At 32.3% G+C, this 20,445-nt stretch overlaps 2 protein-coding genes across 4 annotated transcripts in view; one reads left to right on the top strand and one right to left on the bottom strand.

Moving 5' to 3' along the window:
• Tmf (TATA element modulatory factor) overlaps nucleotides 1-8,615 on the top strand; it is a 39,322-nt gene extending 30,707 nt beyond the window's left edge. For both annotated transcript variants that reach the window (XM_072540925.1, XM_072540926.1), the window contains exon 11: nucleotides 1,044-8,615. In XM_072540925.1, coding sequence (XP_072397026.1) covers nucleotides 1,044-1,430 — 387 coding nt within the window. In that variant the 3' untranslated portion in view covers nucleotides 1,431-8,615. The remainder of the gene's footprint in view (nucleotides 1-1,043) is intronic.
• Nucleotides 8,616-12,740: 4,125 nt separating this feature from the next.
• On the bottom strand, nucleotides 12,741-20,099 carry CSN1b (COP9 signalosome subunit 1b). 2 transcript variants are annotated; one of them, XM_072540929.1, is made up of 3 exons: nucleotides 19,931-20,099; nucleotides 16,190-17,536; nucleotides 12,741-12,956 (listed from the first exon to the last, which is right to left on the bottom strand). In XM_072540929.1, the coding sequence occupies exons 1-3, from the start codon at nucleotides 19,937-19,939 to the stop codon at nucleotides 12,903-12,905; spliced, it is 1,410 nt and encodes a 469-aa protein (XP_072397030.1). In that variant the 5' UTR covers nucleotides 19,940-20,099; the 3' UTR covers nucleotides 12,741-12,902. The 2 variants fall into 2 exon arrangements, with proteins under 2 accessions (XP_072397030.1, XP_072397029.1); XM_072540928.1 differs by having other exon boundaries at nucleotides 19,919-20,093.
• Nucleotides 20,100-20,445: the final 346 nt, after the last annotated feature.

Genomic DNA, 20,445 nt, shown 5'->3' on the forward strand with positions numbered 1-20,445 from the left:
CATTTCAACTGTGCACGAATCTCGTCCGTAGATGTTAAAATATTGCATTACCATAGCAACGAAGAATGACTTATTATTAGACGTGTCAATCTAGTCAAGTTTCACGTCAAAAAATCAAATCAGAGTTGCGTAACAAAATTTGAAAAATGGATGCTACCGAAATTGTAAAAATTCAAAAATTGTATTATCGAGCCATCATGAACTACCTTTGGGTTAATATGAGGGTAGATTTACGAAGATATGCCTAATACCCTTGACGATCAGTATCTATGGCGCTAAATATTTAATGTGAACACGTCCACCATATAGTTCACGTTGAATTGGACATTAGATAAATTTCTGCAATAATGTCTGAATTTTGACCAGAAGCATCACATTCGATTTGTGCTAGGTTAAAAAGATACCTAAACCTTATTGTTACTATGAATGAAACTTGGTACATTTCTAGGACTCAGACACAAAGCAGTGTCCAGCAATGGAAAAACACTGGTTGTCCAAGACCTAAGAAATGTATTAAACAATCTGCTGCAAAGTCCTTGCTTCAGTTTTTTGGGATTTGTAAAGGATAATCATGATGAACTTGTAAGAGTAAAGCAATAACTAAGAATTACTATTTGACCTTACTGATCATTCTACGAGAAAAAATATGTACAAAAGACGCGAACATTGTCCAAGAGTATTTTATTTTTGCAGGACAGTGTACCTACACAAAAATCGCATATTACCATGCAAAATATTCGTGATTTAAGATTTTTATTACTCAAATTTATTAAATCTGCCTTCGTCTGACGATTATGTTGTTCCTCAATTAAAAAAAAAATTAAGAGGTAAATTTTTCTCTGACGAAGAGCTGATAGTCTGGATAAGCTGTGGAGTTCTGGTTTGCAGGATAAAATTTTTTTTTTCAAAGTTTTTGCATATCTAACCAAAGAGGTTTTGCATATTTTTTCCGTATTGGGAAAACGCCCCTTATTTATCAATACTTTGTTATATCTTTGTTATACTTGTATTAAAATTTTGTTAACTGTTTACTTATCTTTTAGGACGAACCATTTGAAGTTACTTCTACTCCCAGATATACAAACATGTTTGAAATGCAAATGCTGCAGTCCAGTTTAAAACAACGGGATGGAGAACTACAGCAGCTACAATGGGAACTAAATAGAAGAGAACAAGAACGGTCTCTTCTCAATAACGAAATATCTATACTACTTACAAAAGTGGAAGATTTAGAAAGTAGGTGTACGGAATACGAAAGTTTAAAAACTAAATTTACCGAACTGGAACAACAGTACGACACGTTGTGCCAGCTATACGGAGAAAAGGTGGAACAGAATGAAGAGTTAAAACTGGATTTGGAAGATGTAAAAGACATGTACAAGGGTCAAATAGATGAATTGTTGAGACAACAAAGAGAAAATGCTAAGTAACTACTTCAAAATTAGGGTATAAAATAAATTGATGACTGTTAATGATGGAGGAAACTAAAGACTTATAGTGCGTTGATGCATAAGTTTTAGTACTACTGGTTTTTATAGAACAGAAAGATATTTCACAGTAAAAGTAGCATTAATATTTTTATTTCATCATATTAAATAACATCAGATATCCAGGTAGTAAGTAATTTGGTGATAGTTGTAATTAAATTCATTTGCTTTGAATTTTACATCATTTAGACGTTTTGTAGGTTTTTGGTACACTCCTTTATTACTTTGTTTGCAAATAAGAATGTAAAATCATTAGCCGTTTCCTATTGGTATAAGTTGAAATTCACTTAGCTCTTAATGAAGATTGGTTAACATACATAGTTGGGATAAAGTATCATTATCATCAACCAGCCTTTATTTATCACGTCCACTGCTGGACATAGGCCTCCCTTAAACTCCTCCAATTTTTCGTGATACGCCTGATGTCGTCAGCCTAACGTGTAGGTGGTCTTCCTCTACTCCGTGACACAAGCCTATTAACAAATTTGTGAGTCATTTTTATAAGAGTTCTCAAGCATGTTGGTTACCTAATGTAAACATGTGAGTTTAGATAACCCAATAGAAAAAATTTAACTGGTTAAGGTTCGGAGAACGAGCACGCCACTCTTCTTCCAATTCATCGAGTTGAAAAATTCGCATTCAAAAAATCTCTAACCCATCAATTATAATGGGAAGACTCTCCATCTTGTTGAAACCATTTTGTAGTAACTGGAAATTCTGTTGAAGTGTAGGAATCATTTGGTTATTCAGTAAATCGAAATACTTGTTACCAGTAAGTTTCCATCTACGAAAAATGAGCCTATAAGCCTATTTTTGACAATTCCCATGCAAACACTCAACTTTTTGGATGCTGGGCATGTGTTTCATGAATTCAATGAGGATTCTCATTTGACCAATACCTAAAGTTATGGCGGTTAGCTGTTTCATGTAAACAAAAAGTTGCCTCATCAGAAAATACTACAAAATGCACACATTAGCTGCAACATGTTCTTCGTCGTTACAAATGTCCATCAGTCGCTCTCAAAACTCTAATCTCTCGGACAAAATCATTGTATGACAATTCTTGAAACTATTGCAGGATGATACTTTTTAATTCTCAATATTTTTCTTACAGAACGTTGACTTATACCATTGTCTAGTGCCAAATTCGTTGTTGAAGTTTACGCTAATTACTCTAAATTAATTGCAATGTTTTGTCTAATAACTTCGTTCATTGCGGTTCGCAGTCTTCCAGTTTTTGCCAAATTTTTGACGATCCCAGTTGCATTAACACGCTGCAATGTTTTACTAACTGTTGAACGTAATATGGGATTTTTTTCACGATATTATTCATTAACTTGGTATGTAAGACCAGGGATAAATTTCCAAAGACATGAAGAAACTTCCACAGAGCCTCGGAATGCAACTGATTCATCCCAATTATACATCGAAGCACATTTCTTGCTCAAATTATGGATCCCAAAATTATATGCCCATAATACTCGCTTATAAAACACTTTGTTGGTTGTAAGTGCTGGTGTAGGTAAAGTTTTTTGCAGATCGAAACAAACTGATACCACTTCTTCATTTCTTGAAGTTTCGGTCACTATTTTTGCCTCTTTTTTGCTTTATTCCCGATTCGGTTAAGAGGCTCTCTCTCGCACATTATTTTCTTTTTATCTGACTCACTTGTGCACGATTTTATTGATGTTTCGAACTTATCGTACTTATTACAAGTATCGGACAAGAGATGATGAAAACTTAGATTAAATTCGGTATTAAACACTCTCCTGTAGCATCATTCCTTACACTGGAATCTGTGTATTTATGTATATAACTTTGCAAACTTCTTGCTTTTTACTAACTTGTTTTTATAGCCTACGTATTCTTTACCTATATTCCTTTTTCGTTTTCTTACTTGCCTCTTATCAAAATTGCTCTATCTCAAACGTTTTTTGCCCTTTTTCTTTAATAACACGTTTAAATTAACATCTGCAATGTTTTCTAGATCATGATTACTATCGCTACTACTTAATATATTCTATTGGACTATAGTTTTTGTCCCCTTTTGGATCGTCATATTCCGAATAACTGTCAATTTCTGAAAAAAAAATAGTCACATTTTAAGGTTATGCTATCAGTTTCTTTCAACTACTACTTTTTGAAGATACAAATAAATAAAATAACACTATAAGCTAACAATTGTAGACATATAAAACGCATTGAAGACTTACCTTGCATTATTTTAAGGATATTTTACAAATTGTAATATCCCTGTGCACTTTTAAAACGTGACTGTCACAAACAATTACATAAGGTTTAGAACAAAAGTGGGACCACTTATACAGAAAACTATTACCAGAAATTGGTGAGAGACAGATGACTGTACTGGACTGTATTTTGTACTTGCACCATTTTTATCTTAATAAATATCAACATCTTCTAGTCTCTCATGCACATATCTGATGGTGGTACTTGTACCACTTTTCCTCTCGGCCCCTCAAATAAATTCTGGTTATTTCTTGTGAAACCGGAAGTAGAGTAGTGACCAAAAATATGGCATCAGATGCGTTGTGTATCATTCTACTTGCATTCAAAGTGTCATGAGTCTTTTTTTCACTTCAAAGATATTTAGTTGGTTGCATACTTTATCCCAACTCTGTATTGACATAATATTGGTCATCTAGAGACAGCTAGTTTCCAAGATCATAAGAGTCTTATTTTGTTTAACCACGCTGTATGTTACAATAATATTGTTGAGGGGCCTAATGACATTAATATTTATATAAGGCCAAGAAGGCAAAATTATTTTTTCTAGCATCATTGGCAGTTTATATAAAATTTGTTCAGCACTTATTTTATTGTTGGCATTTAATATTTGATAATGTGATAAAACGTTTTTTTCATCAGAAAAAATTTTTAATCGATTGGGTTTTGACAGACGTTTTTTTGGAATTTTGGAAGCGTAAAACTAAAAAATTTGTACAGAAAGATAAATTTATGTTATTATTCATTAGTATAAAAGCCATCTAAAATCATCAGTGTTAATTATTTTTAAATTACTATTATTTTGTATATTGTTGTTTTATGTAAATATTATTTGTATTATATAGTTTATTTTACGTAAATTATCTATATATTTTTTAATAATGTAATAACTTATTGTTCTTTAAAAACACGTTTAAATCCCATCTAGTAACTTCAATACCCCTCTAATTCCTACATTAATTGAGGACCCTAGAAGTAAAGGGGTATAAGTGACATTTTTGTAAATATTGAGATAACATCGCCGAACTGGAAATTTTTCATTATATTTGGAGGTAAAGAAATCTAAGCGATAAGTCCTAACAGGTGCTGCATTCTAGCGGCAAGTTATTTAACCTCCAAGCCAACTACGAGTAGGGCTTGGAAGAGAAGAGGTAAAAGTGCACTTGTACCCCTGTTCCACTGTGTGACTGTTAGTTGAGTTTATTATCATTTTGGATGGGTAGTAATATTATAGCTCCTCTAAAGCAATATTAATTTGTTGTTATAGTAATACTTTATTGTAGACTGCAGTGTTTTACGTTATTGTAAACTACAGTGTTTTTAAGAAGAGTTCATTTTTTTAAAGCTTTAAAGGACATGGATGTACGTAACATAAAAACTGAACGTAAGTTAAAAAAAAATTTCCCCCAGGCGTGGAATGCATAGATAAAAGACGAAAGAAATCACCCCCGAACAAAATTTCTGAAACAGCAATTGAACTCATAAAAGAGCATATTAATAAATTCCCTAGGTACACAAGCCAATACACTAGAAATAAGACTCCTAATAGGAGGTATCTTCCTCAGGAGTTTCAATTTGAAAATTATGTACAAACTTCATTGTGATTTCTGTAAGGAGGAAAAACAGGAAGAACCTGTAAAGGAAAGCTTTTGCAGGAATAATTTTAATAATAATTTCAATCTTAGTGTCAAAAGGCCAAGTTCAGACACCTGTGACAAATTTCAGATAAAAATAAATCACGGTTTGGTAGAAGAAAAAGCTTCAGCTCAGAGAGAAAAAGACTTACACTTGCGTAAGGCGGAAGTCGTAAGAACAGCGAAAGATAAGTGTCATGACCTAAAGGATGCTAGCAAATTTGGGATTATCTTCGACTTGCAAAAAACTATGTCAACTCCTAATGTGTCAACTTCGCATATTATTTAAAATCCTCTATGAGGAAATTCCCCGTGTAGGTGTGTTAGCTTATGTAGTACGAAAGGCTGTTTCAGAAGCCAATCGTGGACTCTACGTGTCAAGCTTAAACATTGACGCAAATAATAGCGTAAACCAAAACCTATTAGGTACCGCCCCCTCGGCATACGCCGCCCAAAAACTAAAAATCTAGCTTTCTCTAATGGAGTAGGACCCACTGAATTCCAGTGCTACCCATCCGATACTGGCTTCAACTTCGACTTTCTGAATGCCATTTCCAACATATTGAGTACAACTAAGACGTTTAAAATATCTGACGTCTTGTTCAGTACCCTGACAAAAAGTTAAAAAGGTGAGACCTACCTCTTTAATTCAAGAGGACCTAGCTCAATAATCCTTAACTCTGAACTAATCAAGACTAGAGGAGACACCACTTGGTGCTGCGTCGGTTTTGCATTTAGTGACAATTATGGAGACCAAAACAAGACTCATCTGACAGTCAAATTTTGGCTCTACATTTTAAGAAACAGTAATATTCAAACAGTAGATCATCGCTGTTTTATAAGTGGTCATTCTTATAATGAGTGTAACCAAAACTTTGGTTTGATAGAGTTAAAAAAGAAAAGAACCAAAAAGGACCTGTATGTACCTCAACATTGGATGAAGCTGGTCACTTTCTACAAGTAGAAAGTTCTTTAGAGTACAGATGAAAAATGACGATTTTTTAGACTTTCAAACACTTGCGCCATACTTAAAGAAGAGCGTAAACGGAATACAGAGTATGCAATGGTTACATTTTCAGCAGGACAAACCTTTCACCCCGTTTTACAAGAAAACAGCTGGATGTCGCATAGAAGAGTAGTGAGCCATCTATGAGACCTTTCACCCCGTTTTAAAAGAAAACAGCTGGACGTAACATAGAAGAGTTTAGTGAGCCATCTATGAGACCCACTCAAGCTGGCAAAAATTCTGTCTTGCCAGTACCGATTGACATAAGGCCTCTCATTAAGCAGGCTAAATATTCAAATTTTCAACAGTTACTCAACTACGTACCTAGAATTTACCATGAGTTCTTCACAAATCTGCGACATGATGGTCAACAAGCTAGAGAACTAGCAAACTCAGAAGAAGCAGAAGTCAAAAATGACGATTTGGATCAACATTACGACACTGATATTGACGAATCATAGGTCAACTATGTATTAGTGTTATGATGAAGAATAAATTTGTGATCAACTTTATGATCCATTTACATTTTTACTTTTATGTTGCATTTCTTAAAAGTAAAGGGGTACAAGTGCTACTTAGCAACCTAAAAATAGCTCCAAAATGAGTAAAGTCGATCAAATTATGAGTTTTTGTTAAAAATAATAATAATAATAATAAGGCCTACAATTACTAAACCGGAGAAGAAAAACTAGCATTAAATAATCATGGCAATTACAGTGAAGGCTCAAGTTTGAACGGCGTTTACTCAAAATTTACGTTTTATCACTTATACCCCTTTACTACTAGGGTCCTCAATTGAACCTGTACTATAAACTTAAAACTTTTCTAGAATAAGCCAAAACCGGAGCTCGCATAAAGTCTTCTTCAGGTAATCGAATGCTTTTTGACTAGATCTTTGATTGAATTATGGTTGGTTTAGGTTCGATGATAAAGTGATTTGGCAATATCAGAAAATCCATTCACAAATCCTGTGGGAATTCCTAAAAAACTTCAAAATTCACATTTGTCATTTTGGAATTGGCCATGATTTAACGGCTGCTGTTTTCAGGATTTCATCAGAATGCAACGGAAATAACGTGCCCCAAATATTTGACGTGTCTTCTGAACAGCTGACATATCTTTGAGTATCTTCAGGTTAACATTAATTACATTTTTAATACTTCTTGACTTGAAAAGGTGTTCTTTTATGGTATAGACAGGATTGCTGTAGATAATCAGTTATTTTAATAAACCAGACAGGTTATCTTTCGGTGATAATAATTTATGGAGCGTACCTGATGTCAAATCAATTTGATAATAATTACGTATTTTAAACAAATTTATTTAAGTACTTCTATAGTTATCCAAATTTTATTTTAAGACAAAAGAATTATTTACGGGCAATGAAAACTCCCTTGTCCCATTAAATTTGAGGGTGTTACTTTTAATGGAAGTAGTTTATGGCTTTCGAAAGTCGATTTTATAAATAATAAAACAGTTCATGGAAACAGTTTATTTGAAACTAACAATATCTAGTAGAGTTCATTTTTCTCTTATATCTTAAGAGCGTAGGCGCAAAATTTCGTGCCAATGCTTTTTAAATGTATTTATTTTTTTCGAATCCTGAGAAAACTAATAAATAATTTTAAAAAATTTAAACGCAGAATGAAAAATTACATTTTTACCGAGAGCCGAAAGTCCCTTAGAATAAACAAGAAGTTTCTTTTGAATGAGATATTTTAAATCAAAAATCACACTTATGTTCTTTTCTTTTTCATCCCTGTAACTTAGTAAAATAAACATTATAGAAGTTTTCAGGGACTTTCGGCCCTCGATAATAATGTAATCTTTCATTCCACGTTTAAAGTTTTCAAAAATGCGTATTAGTTATCTCAGGATTCGCAAAAAATGAACGCATTTAAAAAGCATTGGCCCGAAATTTTGCGTCTACGCTATTAATTAATTTTTTTTGGTCACAGTCGTTTTGCATAATTCAGGAGGAACATTTAGCTGTGTTGCTTCGTCGTTTGGATGATAAAGCAGTCCATAAATATATTTTTATAACATTATCTACGTCAGCATATACAAAGGTTGAATCCTGTTAATTTTTGTGGTTATGGATCTAAAATTGGGTGTCTTTACTTTCACTTTTCATTTATGGAATTAATTTTCTAATTGATTTCGTAATTCAGTAGGATGGAGATGCACATCTGTGATCTTGATGGTAGTCATCGGCAAATGTTGCAACTTCCACACTGGCACCGTTCTGTATTACTGTTACTATGAATATTGACAATCTACTTGTCTTTAAGTATGCTCAAGTATTTTTTGTAAACTTGAAAGTATAAACTATCTTCTTATTGCGCCGTCTCCTTTCGAAGGTTGGCGATCCAAATGGCAATTGTATCTTTGTAAACTGCTGCACGAAAGATTTCTGTGGATGAGCAGTCAAAGTTAAACCATCTCCTCAAGTCTTTCAGCCACGAGTTTTGGCGTCTTCCAACTGATCTTTTGCCCCACACTTTACTTTCCAATATGATTTGGAGTAATTCATATCTTTCTCTTCTCAACACATGACCCAAGTATTGTATTTTTCTTTTTTTTTATTATGAGTAATTCTTTTTGTTTAGTCATGCGCCGAAGTACCTCACCATTGGTAACTTTTTGTATCCATGGAATTCTCAGCATCCGTCTGTATACATACATTTCAAAGGCATCTATTCTTTTTTCTGTTTCAGAGTCCATTGTCCAACTTTCACAGCCATACAGCAAAACAGAGAAAACGTAACATCTGATCATTCGAATTCTGAGCTCTAGACTAAGGTCTGATCTTGTAAAAAATGTTTTCATGTTCATGAGTGTTTTCCTCGCTTGTTGGATTCTTGACAGGATTTCTTTTTTTGGGTTACACTGGCTGATGATATTTACCCCAAATATTTTATGGAAGTTACCTGTTCTATTATTTGTCCCTTGGCGTACAAATGTACGTTTGTTGGTATCTTTGAAAGTACTAGAATTTTAATTTTGGACACATTTATACGTAAACCGAACATTTCGCTATGACGAATTGCCGCATTTATTATATTTTGTAGTTCTTATGCGTTACTTGCTATTAGGATGGTATCATTAGCGTACCTGATGTTGTCTATGCTGGTTCCGTTAATCTTGATTCCACCTTGAACCTTATCTAATGCTTTTCTGAATATAGATTCCGAATACACATTAAATAATAGTGGTGATAAGCCGCCCTTGTCGCACTCCTCGTCGGATTCGTATATCTTCGAATGTTGTGTGCTCTATTTCAATTGTTGCCGTTTGGTGCCAATATAGTTCTGAGCTCATATCATATCATAAGTACTGATATTAACACTATCAGTACTTATTTTTCTGTGGTGAAAAAAGTACATTTAAATGTTATTTGAATGTTCTGTGGGGCATTTTTGAATGGTTGTTGCATTTGGAAAACATATTTTAGAGGCTAGTTAAGCAAAACTAACACTAAATGAAAGAAGTGAACAAAATAATATGGGAGAACAATGGAATCTAATTAAAACAATAATCACGAATGCAACAAAGGAAATGCTAGGTGAAAAGCAAGAAAAAGAAACGAAGAGTGGTTTGTCCAAGAATGCCAACAAGCAATAAATGGCAAAATACAGCCAGACAGAAATGTTTACAAAGAAATTATCGAGTAAATCGGAGAGCATACAGGGAAAAATAGGTAATGCACACATATTATGTAGAAGGAAAAAGAGGGAAATGTTAAATAGAAAAATATGTACAACAAATAACATACTATAATAATAGAAGAGAGACCAGTAAGATTTAAAGGAAAAAGACAGGTCAATCATCATTGAAAAAGAGGAAATCCTCAGAAGGTGGAAGAAACATTTTCAAAAGCTCTTGAGTACAGAAAAAGAGAGGGAAAATGAGAAGAAATAATGTACCACACAACAGAATAGTTAGCTGAAGAACCAACATTGCTGCACAAAATCGGAAAGAACCATACATAGTAATATGCCTCCAAATACAAGCAAATATTCTTAGTGGTAATAAGTGCTTTTATACATACTAAGACTTAATGAAAATTAAATTGCTAAATCTGTGAGTGTAAGCTAAGAATCTACAAAACAGTTATTAGATCGGTAGCCACGTATGGATGCGAAACATGGACTTTCTCAAGCGCCGATAAAAATTAATTAAGAATATGAGAAACTAAGAACTAACTATATACAAGAGAATTAAAATTAACCACGAGCTTTACGAATTAATGCAGAGCTCAGACATTATAAGATTTATAAAGTCACAAAGACTAGACTGGTAAAAGTAATCTAGAAATGCAAGCCCCAGGGAAATAGAACAAGAGAAAATCCCTTAAAAGATCAATGGACGATGTAGAGAAGGACCTTAAAATCATAAACATTAGGCAGTAGAGATGGAAAGTAACCGACAGGGTACAATGGAAGAACATTGTTAGCAATACAAAACTCACAAAGGATTTTAGCGCCAGGAGAAGAAGTAGAAGAATATAGTTAATTAAAACTGTTTGTCAGATTATCCAACAGAAGAAATATATAAAATAATCAATTAAATATACTTAGACTGTCATCTTGGCACTACAATCAGCACTGTTCTCATTTAATATTTGACCAGCGACGTTCTTCATTCTTTACTAGTTATGTAGTGGCTATTTTTATTATTAAATTTTTTACTTGCATTATTATTAATACCAACTGCTGTAAATGGAGTAATTTAAAGAATACCAAAATATATTTTGATGTTTTAGAGTACTGCAATAGTAGTAAAGGTAAATATTGTTATTATGGGTACCATTTATCAAGATAACAGGAATTAAAAACTTCTACGTCATCGTCTAGAAAGCAATAAGTTAAAAGACGTCTATGAATTTTATTTATGTTCATACATACTTACATACTTTTTATTTTTGATTATATATTTTTTAAACTGATCGATACCGTGAAACGGATTTCAGTAAAATTCATATATATCATATACATTGACTTAGGCACATAATAAATATGTTGTTTTGTACTATTTAATTAAAAAAATGAAAATCGGCTTTCTCAGACGTAATGTCTGTAGCACAAGCACTATAAGCTTTCAATAAGTATATTATATGTATATTTCTAAATATGTTATTCTGGTAATTTGTTACTCTGGTTCTTAAAGTTTGAATAGATAGTAAGGTTTATTAAGCTGTGATATGTGAAATTTTGATATACCTATGATGGGTTACATTTATTTATAAACATAAAACATTTTAAAACTAATTTATGTTGATAAATAAAACTTAAAGTGTATTTTAGTTATTTTATTTAGTAAATACGCCTTATATACTCAGGTAGGAGACTTCAACGCCAGATTGGAAAAGCAAGAGAACAAAAAAATTCAATAATAATTCTACTTCGAAAAAATGATAATGATAACGGCTGTTTGTACAGGACACCCACCAGGTTTAAAGACAAATGTTATTTTGAATCACATTTGGGCATTGAATCAAACAAGAAAGAGCCAGAATCTTTAGACAAATTATGGGAAAAAGTAGAAATAATAGAACAAGTTCCAAAAAGCATTCTATTATTTGAATTGGTGAAATTAATGCACAATTTGGCCGAGAAAGAAAATATGATCCTATTGTCGATTATCCCGTACCGAAGAACTGATTTGGTTTTAAAATTCACATTCTTCAAACATCTACCTCGAAAAGCCAAAACCTGGAAATATCTTAACCCAATGCTTCGTGAATACTAACTTAATCACGTGGCTATCTAAGAAATTCTCAATATTTTGAGGAATGCCAATATTTATTCAGATAATTACTTATCACTTTTAAAAATGAATATCACTGATAATCAAAAGAAGAGTTCAAATGTTTCAACAAAGAATAAACCTTATCACTTTTAAAAATGAATATCACTGATAATCAAAAGAAGAGTTCAAATGTTTCAACAAAGAATAAACCTTCCAAGTTTGATAGAAGGCGAGTTAGTTAGAAGGCGCCACAAAAATTATTGTGACGTTGCCAAACACTTGAGAATTTTTTTAGATATGTATCCATATTCCTTTTCCTTACCAATGTCGTCTTAAAAGGTTTTTATCCTGTCTCCAGGACATCATACAATTTGAATTATATCTGAGCATATTTTTATCCTATTATCATAAACTGCTATAAAGTTGTTGATGATAATGTTTCTTTTGAAGTACTTTTCGAATATAGTCGAAGATAATTTACGAGATTTTGGGCTCTTCTGATTCACATGTGGATAGATTATATAAATAATTTATATATAATCTATCCACATGTGGATAGATTATATAAATAATTTATTATGTAGGGTATATATTAATCCGAAATAAAACTTAACGCACAAAATAAAGTCTTTTATATGAAAAAAATTTAAATATTCTACAAGCTCAGACAATTTTTTGTTATATGTAAGTATTACAAAACAAAAGAATTCGCCATTAAACTGAATATAATGAAACGTGAACTGCTATGAATACACAATAAAAGAAAATAGTTGATTTTCAAAATGGTACCACAGTTATTTCTCCTGCTTGACTTGAATCCCTCTGAGGGCTCTGAAATACAAATAAAAGCATCAATAACAATAAAAATTACATATTTGTGGTAGGTTTGTTAATGCGATATAGAAACGATCGTAACCATAGACATATAATAAGTAAACTGAGCGCTGTAATATAGACCCGTTCCCCCAGTGCGACAGAGAAAAATTACGCAAAGTAGTTCTCTTTCTAATGGGCCGATTATCGAGCACGTGGCGTTCCCACTACAATTTCCAAACACAAGAGGGGTAGCAACTTAAATATAAGTTAAATGTTGTATCAGGATGTGGATAATCGGAACTCGATTCTCTAACTGATTTGTTGTTATTTTAATCCATATTATGTTTATTGGATATTATTAAACCTGTAAGTAGATCTTGCAGATAATAAAGTGTGTAAAAGGCAATGTTATAGGCAACTGAAATTTTTGACGTAACAGAGGAAAATAGCCACGTCGAGTTGTCTTTGCTTTCGGACATCATTACAAAGTTAAAAGGCAATGTTATTTTTTAAATAAGTTAACTCAAGAATAGTATAAAGTAATTGTTAAATATTCATACTAATTACCAATTAATATTAGTATAATGTAGCGCCGGTTTATTATAATTAGACATTAATAATTCAAATCCTTTTATGTGACAAATATGTTTACAGTTAAATTTTACTTTTATTTCTTTTAATACACAAATAAAAAAAAATCAGAAAATAGTTTTTTCACAGACAGATGATTTCTCCGAAGCCATGAGGTATCCACGTGTCAGCCGTGTGTGACCAATTCTCAGTCTGGAAAAGATTAATTTGTTTCTTCTACTTAAGTTAGATAGCTGTAGCTGAGAGATTTGGTAAGATATGGTAGGTTGTATTTTGTGTAGTTTCAAATTTGAACTCTTCCATTGGTTTTGCCAGGACTTTTTGATTTGGAACCGGATAAGTGGTTTTAGAACTGATGCTAGTTGAACGGATTTGATTTGAACAGCAATAAAATAGAAGATCTCTAATGTTGACTGGGCAAGTTTTAGAACTGAAATAGACCGCCAAATGAACCAAATTTCCTTAACTAGTTAATAATAGTACTAGTAGATAATTTTAACAAATGCATCATCTCCACTGCTGACATTTACATAGGAAAAAAGTATATTACCTTTTACAAGAAAATTAACACCTTGGTGAAATGAACGTTGTATAACTACTGTGAAAAAATAAAAAAAAAACACTCTTTATAAGTACGGCCGAAACAGAAGTGAAGAAAAGCTCATCAGCTTTAAAAAAGAGCTATATCTTAAAATAAAGTAAGAAACACTCATGGAAGAACTACATTTCCACTATAACTTATAATACCCCCCCTTCTCAAGTCTGAAGTAAAATTAATCAAATGCGGGGAAAAATATTCACACAAAAATTCCAGCTATTTTACATACAAGTAGTTTAGTAACCGATGATCAAAAATTGTTAATGTAATTGCCGAAAATTTCGGTTTAAAAACAAAAATGTACTCAAATAAAAACCCCCTGTAAAATCTCTCAAATTTGACTACTGGCTACTTTTACACTTCAGACACTCTTAAATGTTCTTCCAATTGCAAGGATTCAGCTGCAGCTCCCGACAACATATTCTTCAAAAATCTTCCTGTAAATGCTGTTAAAATCTTCTTATATTGCACTACATAATATCGACCAATAAGAAGTTTCCAATATTATGGAAGTAATATATCGTTATACCAATCAAGAAACAGGACAAGTCCTCGACAAATCCAAATTTTGACTGTCCTATTTCACTTAAAGACACCTAGAGTAAACTGTTAGAAAAACTGATAAACAAAAGACTAATGTGGTATCTAGAAAAACGCAAAATTTTAGATTCAGCTCAATCTCAACACCGAAGCACGGCTGACGACTTAGTAATGTTACCAACAGAGATCACAACCGTCTTTTAAAACAAGCAAGATTTGATAGTAACATCATTTGATATCTAGAGCGCCTTCGACCCTCTACTACGTTCTACTGTATTGACAAAATTAAAAGAATACAATATTACAGTTAATAGATTAAATTTTATCTAACAGTTTCGCTCCGGTCGAGTATTAGTTAACGGAAAAGCTTCAGCGATCTACGGTGAGAAAAACGGTGTACCCCAAGGATTCTAAGTTCCATTTTATTTATAATAACTATCAATAATATTTGCAAGAATATAATTATAATAAACATATACTAATATTACTTGGTAAATAGTATGAATATTTAATAATTATTACTTGATACTATTCTTGACGTAACGTAAAGGCAATCTTATTTAAAAAATAACATTGTCTTTTACATTTTTAAAGATAGACACATTTATTATCTGCAAGATTTACTTACAGATTTAATAATATCCAATAAACATATGGGTTAAAATAAAAAAAATCAGTGGAAGAATCGAGCTCCGATTATCCACATCCGAAAGCAAAGACAATTCCAAGTGGCTATCTCCCTCTGATACATCAAACATTTAACTTATATTTAAGTTGCTACCCCTCTTGTGCTTGGATATTCTTCTGCTTGTTGAAATTCTTCAAAGCCTAGCTCAATCCATTGTAGATATGTCCCAAGCAGTACAGCTTTTTTGTCAATGCTGGATCTTCCTTCTATTTTATCCTTTTTAATTAATATCTCATATAATATCTTAGATAATTCCCTTTTCTTGTTTTTATCACTGATAAAATTCTCTCCCTCTGTATTACTTTTTTAATGACGTTGGATTACTTGATCCATTCAGTAACTATAAAATGAGAGTACTGTTTGCTACAGTAATAAATGTAGTAATTTGTAAAAAACGCTGATTACGAATTACATTAAATTGACCAGTAGACATACTCTTCATGCAGGGCCATAATCAGTTTAACTTGAATTAAAAAATAAGTATTTAGGCAGAGTTACTTTTCAAGATAAGGAGCTTTGATAGCCACTTTATTAACATACACAACGGACCATGGATAGGAGGGATAATAATAACAATGATAGACAGCAGAAACAAAAACTAAACGCATTTACGCTGAATCATCCATTCCATATTACATTTTTCTCTTCATTCATTTTAAAAATTTGAAATTTTTTTTCAACATAATGTTCTTAATATATTATAAAATAGTTTGAAATAATAAACAAACGTAAAGAAACTAAATGAATAATAAAAATATTGTATTTGTTCTTAAAGCTGACCGTCAAATGCATTACTGACTTGAACAGCCAATGCCAAAATTTTTAACTTACCTTCACATGAATTTTATTCTTTAAAATTGCTGCTCTTAATATCAGCATTCTAGTTCTTCTCTGATATTCTTTTCCCATCAATAAACCCTTTTCGAAAGTTGTACTGCGTTGATCAACATCTTTTGCAAATAGAATTTTATTGTGAGAATCTATTCTAGCTTGGATCTGTCCATCTAGAATTAGCTGCATCAGCTCATCTTCTAATGCAGGTACAGTTCTATTAAAAGCTACAGCCATTTTGTGCATATCAGCAGACAAGTAGGGGCTAAAGTATTGAATTAATGCTCTATTTCTAATCTGAGTGTACAATGTATTAACATGAGGAGCAATGTACATGTCAAGAAGCAAATTATCCTTGACCTCATCTAATAGTTTTAAGCAAGAAGCATATTTTGATTCATAGAATTTGAAAATTATGTCACGCAATTGTGGTTCTAATTCCAAAAATAACTTAAACGATCCACTACCAATTACATTCTTCTGCAACTCATGTCTATCAAATGTAGCAAGAGCACAAAGACCTCCATACATGGCAACATTATTTGGTGAAAGCAATTCTGGAAAATCACAATGGTCCAAATTCGCTTGCAAGAAATGTTTCGCCGCTGATTTATACTTTTTTGTTGCCAGTTCTGCAAGACCAGCTGCACACTTTAATTTAGTGACTATGGCTTGATTAGAGTCTTTTGTTTGTGTTTCCGAAACATCTGGAGTACTTTCAGCTTTTGAAACATAGCTTAATACATGTGACCAGTTCTGCAAATAAACTGACACTTTTATAACATTTAAGCACATATTTACTACATGTTTTCCACTTGTGCAATAGTCTCTAGCTCTTGAGTAACATTTTAATGCATTAGAAAGGTCCCCACAGTCCAAGTAGTGATCACCCAAGTCATCATGTCCTCTCCTAATACTTTCTTTGATTGAATTTGATTTGTAGTTCTTTAGATCATTATCAAGTTTTTCTAGCTTTAGGGCTGCTCTTTTTGATCTTGTTTCCATCCACATATTATCAATTGTTGGTATATCTTGAGAAGTGGATTGGGCAGCTACGTCAGGCACATTCATAGCTGTTGTAACTTCAGCTAATTTTTGATGTAAAACTTGATACAAATTTACATTATATGTTGTCATGGCATATGATATAGCTGTTTTTAAAGCTTCTAGTTTAAGAGACGGACAGTGATCTATTATGTAAATTAGCCTGTATAACTTTGCTAATCCAACATAACTATTTGCATACACTTCTAAATCTAGAGTTGGGTTTTCAACTACATAGATATCTTCTTCATTGTTATCATTATCTTCAGGTGGTGCATCAACTTGCATTGGCTCCACAGCATTCTGTAATTAATAATTATTATTTATTTATATAAAAAAATAATAAAAAAATAACTGATGAATTTGACTGTTACTTAATGGAAATTCATTTTATCTAACAATAAAACACTAAAATCTTTTGTTTTTAAAAATCCACAAAATTTATTATAATATGTATAATATTGCACTACAGATGTTTCGGCAGAGTGCCTTTCTTAAGTGATCTATTTTTGGTATGCATTTACACTTTATAGTCTTCAACTGAATAAGTTGAGGAGGAAAGAACTGTTAGTCTAAAAGGATTTTTACTAAAAGCCTTTTAGTTGGGAATTTTTAAACAGTGCAATACTTATAATGAATGATTCTCTAAGTCCATTGCTATAGGATATTTTTATGGATCATCTAGAAACAAAGATTTTAAAATATCCTGTATTCAAACAGTTTTTATATTGGTGGAGATAAGTAGACGATGTACTGGTTTGTTTTACAGGAAGTAACAGGCAACTTGACCAATTCTTATCTTATATTAATTCACTCCATAGTCATATTGAATTTACAATAGAAACAGAACAGAATCAATCCATAAATTTTCTAGATTTAAAAATTATCATCTTGCATAAATTAATAGAAATTCCGATGCCAAGAAACAACTTTGAGATAGAATTAAACATCATTAAGCAAATAGCAGTAATATAAACATTAATATACCAAAGAAACTGATATCAATATACTATCAAAACGTATGTGGTTTAAGAACCAAAACCAATGCAATATATGCTGAAGCTCTAACTGAAAACTATAATATAATTGCCCATACTGAGACATGGCTGAATGAAGGTATTTTTGATTCTGAACTTTTCGACAATAGGTACACAGTGTTTAGGAAAGATAGGTCAGACCATAGGCTGCGAGGTGGAGGAGTACTTTTAGTAATCAAAAATGAACTAACTTATGAACTTGTTAATGTTACCTGTGATAGTGATTGTGTAATACTTAAGATAGATTTAAAAAACTTTACCCTTTATGTTTCCATTGTGCATTTTATACCTAGAGCTGATGTTGATATTACTTATTATTTTAATTTGTTTGAGAATAAAATGAAAAAGACAGAAAAGATTTGATGTTACGTTCAAAGCGTCTATGTATCTATTGATACGTATTTCGACTTACTAAGTCTCATCAGAATAGTTATTCATAGCCGTTCTTAACGTGAAAAATAATCTTCTCTGTCTTATAAGGAAGCAACAATAACATGGCTTCGTTATGGACGCAATAGCGACATCTGATAGAAAAATCGGTAAGATAGTTTCGAAACAAATTCAGATTTCTGCTTTAATCTGGAGCCTTCTAAAAATTGCAAGGCATGGCCAGACGATGATAAAGATGTTAATAGAGACATGGGGAATCTAAAATTTGCATTCCACGACATGTCTATTCATCTAAGCAGAAATCCTTAACGAATTTGTTTCTCGTACTCATACAGAGTAGATCCGAGTACGATCTGAGTACGAGAAACAAATTCGTTAAGGATTTCTGCTTAGATGAATAGACATGTCGTGGAATGCAAATTTATTTGGTCCTTGATGTAGCATAGGGTCATAACTAAATGCCTTCATTGGTTTCTATGAGTGGACAACTCTTCTAAACACCTGCCTCTTTGTGAAGAGTCTTCCTACGGGTATTCTGTATTCAGCTCCAGGACCTCTTTCTCTGATAGGTTCAGTCTAAGGCTGAACTGGGGATTTCCCCCAGTGGAAATCCCCAGAATGGAAATATACAAGTATATTTCCATTATACACAGTATACAAGTATATACACATGTCCTTTCTCTAGGATGTGAAAAGAGTGAACTATGCACTTTAAGGGGATGTATTGTAAGTACCGATATAGTATGACTAACAAGTAATGAACAGAATAACGATAACTGTTCTGTGTGTACAGACAATTGAAAAATACCAAAACAGTACATTAAGCAGAATTTAACAGTATGCATTATACACAAATGGATGAAAATTAAACAAGAGTTACCACTCATTGGAATAACAAATAACAAAGACTAATAAACTTACAAAAAAGTAATAAAAAGTTAAGTAAAAAGCACAGAAATTTATATTTTAAAATACAGAAGTGACAAAATTGTTCATGAAGTACAGGTTATGTATTGAAACTATTCCAATCCAAAATTGAAAAAGAAGTAATGCCTAGAAAGCCCTGCTTTAAAGGAGTAGAAAGTATAGAATTGAAAAATAGGATCTAAATGTTTCTTCTTTTAGACTCTCTTCCACAAATTTTCTCTAGCATTTCTCAGGTTTTACTCCTTTTTCTAGAAATTATTTGTAATTTAAATTTGAAAAAAAGCAAATAGTGATAATTGACACGGTTGAATGTTAACAATAGCCTGCTTACCTGAAGCCTCACCTGTGCCATTATACTTTTGAGGTATTTCTAATTGTTTGAAAATAATTTGCTGATATATTTATTATTACTTTTCTATTTTAACTTTTAACCACACAATTGACAATATTGACATAGGACAGAGACAGAGGTCACATAGTAAACAGTAAACACAGAACATAGATTATCATTCCAATACAACTGACATAGAATAGGACTTTTCATCAGCCGCCATGTTTTTCGTACAGAGGGATTCATTCAACAATGAGGTGTATGTGATGTGCATCGAGTCTAATCGAATCTAAAGTCGACTTTACACTACATGATTTATCATGTGATTTGTCATATGATTTGGTCATGGAGTGAAATTTACATGTTTACACTGTGTGATTTGCATCGAGCAAAAAGACAAAAGAGGGAATGTAAAGGTAGTGGGGGCAAAAATATTGTTAGACAGGAAGTGCCATCTTGAGAGGCCAAATTAAACAAGGAAAGAGAGTCTTTCCTTGTTTAAGAAATCAACTTTAGTTGGGTTATGT

This window comes from Diabrotica undecimpunctata, chromosome 8 (genome assembly GCF_040954645.1).
Source record: "Diabrotica undecimpunctata isolate CICGRU chromosome 8, icDiaUnde3, whole genome shotgun sequence".
Classification (NCBI taxonomy): domain Eukaryota; kingdom Metazoa; phylum Arthropoda; class Insecta; order Coleoptera; family Chrysomelidae; genus Diabrotica; species Diabrotica undecimpunctata.